At 30.3% G+C, this 6,000-nt stretch overlaps 1 protein-coding gene across 1 annotated transcript in view; it reads left to right on the top strand.

The window, feature by feature from the left end:
• slc4a4b (solute carrier family 4 member 4b) overlaps window positions 1-6,000 on the top strand; it is a 115,709-nt gene that overhangs the window by 96,376 nt on the left and 13,333 nt on the right. The window contains 3 exon segments of the mRNA XM_056445698.1: window positions 1,218-1,379; window positions 2,515-2,693; window positions 4,967-5,039. Coding sequence (XP_056301673.1) covers window positions 1,218-1,379; window positions 2,515-2,693; window positions 4,967-5,039 — 414 coding nt within the window.

Below are 6,000 nucleotides of genomic sequence, written 5' to 3'. Positions count from 1 at the left end.
CATTTATCTTTATAAGTAAATAAATAAATAAATAAATAATAATAATAATACATTTATGTTTATAAGTAAATAAATAAATAAATTATAATAATACATTTATGTTTATAAGTAAATAAATAAATTATAATAATACATTTGTTTATAAGTAAATAAATTATAATAATACATTTATCTTTAAGTAAATAAATAAGTAAATTATAATAATACATTTATGTTTATCAGTAAATAAATAATAATAATACATTTATGTTTATAAGTAAATAAATAAATAAATAATAATAATACATTTGTTTATAAGTAAATAAATTTTAATAATACATTTGTTTATAAGTAAATAAATAATAATAATACGTTTATGTTTATAAGTAAATAAATAAATTATAATAATACATTTATGTATATAAATATGTAAATAAATAAATTATAATAATACATATGTTTATAAGTAAATAAATAAATTATAATAATACATTTATCTTTAAGTAAATAAATAAATAAATTATAATAATACATTTATGTTTATAAGTAAATAAATAAATAAATTATAATAATACATTTGTTTATAAGTAAATAAATAAATAAATTATAATAATACATTTGTTTATAAGTAAATAAATAAATAAATTATAACAATGATACATTTATGTTTATAAGTAAAGAAATAAATATCACTTACTGAGGTAAGTAAAATAAATCACCTAAATTCTATTTTTTTATTTGTTTTAAATGCTTTTCTTTATTACACTTAACTTTTCTAATGTCTGATATCACACAGATTTTTTTTATATATGTTTAGATATCATATTTAATGTGTGTAATGTTATTATGTGTATGTAAAATAACGTTTTTGTGAACATATGAAATGCGTAATGCTAAACTTATATACATTTGCACGTTATAAAATTGTTAATGTCATTGTGTATTGTATATGTACATTGTTTTACAATATTAATTGGTATTTAAGGTGTATATATAATATATGTGTGTTGTGTATCACTTAAAATATCAGTTATTAAGGTAAAACAATGTACATAACTATCTAATTAAATGCTTAAAGGAAATGTTTTAAATGTTAAATTGTGTTTATAATCCATCAAAAGTGTATATCTAAAGTGAAATGTATAATAGTTTGTGGTTAACCTCACATGATGAAGATCAGATTATGTTTTTAGCTTCTAATTCTGCTGTGTTTTTAATTCATTTATTACTCTAAACAGCCGACGAGTCCACATCGAGGCTGGTTTGTGGCCCCGTTTGGAGGAAACCCGTGGTGGGTTTATCTGGCGTCGTTCTTGCCCGCTCTGCTGGTCACCATCCTCGTCTTCATGGACCAGCAGATCACAGCCGTCATCGTCAACCGCAAAGAGCACAAGCTCAAGGTACGTGCTTCAAAAAAACACACACAAATTCCCCGGAGTGAATATTATCAGGGATTAAACAGGCAGAGGATTACAACTACCTGCTGCACGCAAACCACTGCTATTGCCTGACTTCTATTATTGGTGTTCAATGTCACCGTGAAATCATGACACAAACCATTCTTACCTTTCTTTGCAATATTGCGACGGTTTTTATAAATAATTCATCTGTGCACTTCATTGTTTTGTTTAAAGAGCAGGGGTTTAATGTGTCTTATTTGTAGTTTGTAACAAAAGGTACATTCGACTTCATGCAGCGCCGCGCAGATCGATCGAAATCTGTCTTAAAGTGGTGCATGCTGGTTAGAAATTTTGTCCGTATTGATGCTGCACCGACGCCACGTGACTGTCACATGTGGCATCAAAGTACTGCGACAGCGCTCCGAGATCAGACGACTGATTTAGACAGTGCAGCATCTGAATAGCGACTGCACGAGCTCTAATGATGACACCGATATTACATGATTGGCTGAGTTCACCGCATGATAACAAGCACGTGTGTTTCGGGTTTATTATTGGACAGATTCCGATTCACAAAAGTTTTAAAACAAACAATTAGCTTTTCATACCCTCTCTATCTTGTACACATCATGATTATTAAAAGACCACAAATATTTTACTGCACTAATCATGTTTTGTTAAATAATCTGGTTATAAAGGCTAGATTGTTTGCACAGGTTTATTTTCAACCTTTTTATACAGACTATTTACTGCATTTAGCTCCATGAACGATTTAAATGATATATTTTAGTGAATAACATAAATATTAACTCAAATAAGTCTTACAGACTTGAAATAAAGTAATTATCATCACTGATTCTGCCACCCTAAAGGTTTCTTAACAAATTAAGTTAAAGAAGTATTTTATTAAATAATTATAAAATTATTTTTAGGATTATAATATATATATATATATTTTTTTTTTTATTTCCTGTCAAGCCGTTTACATCTGGAGCCTCATGTACAAAGACTTGCGTTGAAATTCCCGCCCCGCTTTACATTTGTTATCATTCAGACAATACATTAATTAATACAAAAGCAAAAGCACATGGAGAACTTTATATAAAATATGTAACAGATGTTATTTTTCTTGCAGAAAGGAGCTGGGTATCATCTGGACCTGTTCTGGGTGTCGATTCTGCTGGTTGTGTGTTCGTTCATGGGTTTACCGTGGTATGTCGCAGCGACTGTGATCTCCATCGCCCACATCGACTCGCTCAAGATGGAGACTGAAACCTCAGCTCCTGGAGAACAGCCCAAGTTTCTTGGAGTTCGGTGAGAATCTGAAGCAAAAGATAGCATGCAGTGGTCATCCAATGCTTTATATCAGTATGTTAAAGTCTACATGAACTTAAAGCTACACCGTTTTTTTTTTCATATTGTGACGCAGTTTCTAGAGAAACAGAATATTAAATGAAAAAACTGTGGGCGTGGCTTGTTTTTTTCTACTGCGAGCTGATTGGATGTAGTAAAGTAGGCGTTTCATTCAGAAAGATCTGAAAAAGGGTTTAGGGAGAGTTATTACAACCTAACAGACTCCTCCTGCTTACCATTTCTAACTGTTGTCAAAACTGACAGTAGGAGGGGCGTGGTTAAGTATGTTAGCCATGCCCAATACCTTAGACATACGTAAGTTTTAGATTACAAGGGCAGTTACAATAATTTTTTTTCCTAATGACATGCACAGGTGAATTGTTCACCACAAGACTAGCAATGTGAGCTAACAAAATCATATGGTTAGTTTTAATTTCACTTGTACTTTAAACTGACAAGGCTTAAGAACGTATAGATGTGTTGTTTATTCCTGCAAGAGTAACTGAGACACAGGCTGTTAAGGCTACGTCCTCTTCTAGAAAGGGGACGGGGCACAACAGCTCATTTGCATTTAAAGAGACACACATTACCACTCTGGTAAAAAAAATGGCATAATATGACCACTTTGAATCATTGTGCATTGAATTTACATAATTTTTCTGTACTTACAACAAATGCCTAAATAATCAAGTTGTTGTTTCATATATCAATATATAGAGCAGATTTTTGGCAAGTGGTGCTTCACAATGCAGAGTGAGAAAAAAATAGTATTTCAAAATAAAACAGTATTTTGTCTTGTTTTCTTTTACAAATATCTAAATCTAAATATCTAAAAATCATCTAGAAATCAAGAGGTCATTTGCAAAAACAGCAAAACCTTCATTTATTTTGTATATTTCATAAATTGTGTTTTTTTTAAGTTATATTTTTCAATAAAAAAATGCAAAAACATGATTTCTTAAAATAAAAAACTTTTTTTTTTGGTGTAAAAAATGTTTTTTTACAAATCAACTACACTGAAAAAAGTGTTGCATGCAAAAGTGTTGCAAACTATTTATTTGGGTTGAATTTAAACAAACAAATTAAATTGAGCAATGTTCAACTTAATTTGTTTGTTTAAATTCAGCCTAATTCAATTGTTTACAACCACTTAACGTAAAAAAAAATGAGTAAATCCAAGGAATCATCTTTGAATATTTTTTTTCAGTGTATATATACACTTGAGGTTTAAAAAACGAAATCATTTTCTTAACTTTAAGTTTAATGTAGTATTTATTGATTTTTACTATTATTATTATTATTATTATTATTATTATTATTATTATTATTTTGCAAAACAAAACTATATCCTAAATAAATTTGCTCCCTAAACCTTTAAATCTAAATAGACAGATTTGTTTAATCCTTAAACTGTAAAATGACAAAAAATAAAGAGAAAAATTAAGTTGCAGTTTAGTTTATTCTCATAGGAAAGTTTACTAACTGAAGCTGAGCCTAGTCAGTACCTGGATGGGAGACAGCATAGGTTGCTGCTAGAAGTGATGTTAGGGAGGCCAGCAGGGGGCGCTAAACCTACGGTCTGTGTGAGTCCTAATGCCCAAGTATAGTGAAGGGGACACTATACTGTCAGTGAGCGCCGTCTTTCGGATGAGACGTTAAAACGAGGTCCTGACTCTCTGTGGTCATTAAAAACCCCATGGCGCTTCTCATAAAGAGTAGGGCTGTAACCTCAGTGTCCTGGCCAAATTCCCTCCATCAGCCCTTAACCATCATGGCCTCCCAATTATCCCCATCCACCGAATTAGCGCTAACATCATCTCTCTACTACACAAATAGCTGGTGTATGGTGAGCGCACTGGCGCCGTTGTCCTGTGGCTGCTGTCACATCATCCAAGTGGATGCCGCACACTGGTGGCGGTGTGTAGAGACCCCACTCATGATTGTGAAGCGCTTAGGGTGTATGGCCATACACAATAGATTAGATTAAGTATTTTGTCAGTCATTGATAAATGATAAATGAAGTGTACACTTGGATGAAATAAAGGTTTAGTTTTATTGGCCAACCAGACACAGTAAACATCAGACACTAATACTCTGAAAGTACCTCAATATCTCAAACAAGACATCTGATATAAGAGTTGATCACGGTCACAAGTTGCTCTGTGGTGTTTTTATGGATGTGTTTTTATGTTGAGTAGATGTTGCTGATAGTTTTGTGTTGTTTTCTCCTGCAGGGAGCAGAGAGTCACAGGAATAATGGTGTTTATTCTGACCGGCCTCTCCGTCTTCATGGCTCCCGTTCTGAAGGTTTCAACACTCATATTTATCAATCTCCATGTGTTAAAGAGAAACCAGATGATTTTACTGTACAAGAGGTCATGTTTGCCACTAAAGGTTGACAAAACACACTTTTTCTTAGCAAATATACACATATCAGTTTCTTGTTCTTCTGGGAAAACCAACTACAAATATGAATGACTCACCACTGACTATTAGAAAATCGACCACGAGTCCTGCTGTAATATCAACAAACATATTTCAGAAAATATTCATTGTGTCTACATAATATAACTTAGGATATTTTAAGGAGTTCTAGTTATATTTGCTGAACTGGATGTTATATAGAGGTTATGTTATGTTATGTTATAACAAAACTGAGTCTTGTTTTCTCAAATTGTTTTTCTGGAAAAATAAAAAAGGTTAAAAGAGTTTATTCTTAAATATCAGAACTAATAAAACACTAGGAATGATCACTGTACTTTTTACATTATGCTTATGTATTCGCATGCACACAATAACATAACATTGTTGACATTGTAAATGGTATCAGCTTATTAACATCATTTTTTATTTTTATTATTTAACTGCAATAGAATAACATAGAAAGAATGCAATAGAGAGATAATATAATGTCATATAATCAGTGTATGGTTTGTGATACCACATAGTTTAATGTTCTTCAAATTAATGTCATAGTTTTATGATATTGCATGCATTTGAAAAATACATCTGCTAAGTTTGCTTTTTAAAAATAAATATCGTTTTTCATATACTATATATATATATATATATATATATATATATATATATATATATATATATATATATATATATATATATATATATACACTTTGTATATATACACTTTATATATATACACTTTATATATATATATGTATAATTTATGTTGTTGTGGTTTATTAACTTAAATACTTTGAATACTAAAATACAAAATAATAAAATAAAAATAAAAAATTTACTTTAAAGT

This window comes from Danio aesculapii, chromosome 21 (assembly GCF_903798145.1).
Source record: "Danio aesculapii chromosome 21, fDanAes4.1, whole genome shotgun sequence".
Taxonomy (NCBI): Eukaryota; Metazoa; Chordata; class Actinopteri; order Cypriniformes; family Danionidae; genus Danio; species Danio aesculapii.
Note: the sequence above shows the minus strand (reverse complement) of the source record. Positions and strands in the feature narration are given on the sequence as shown.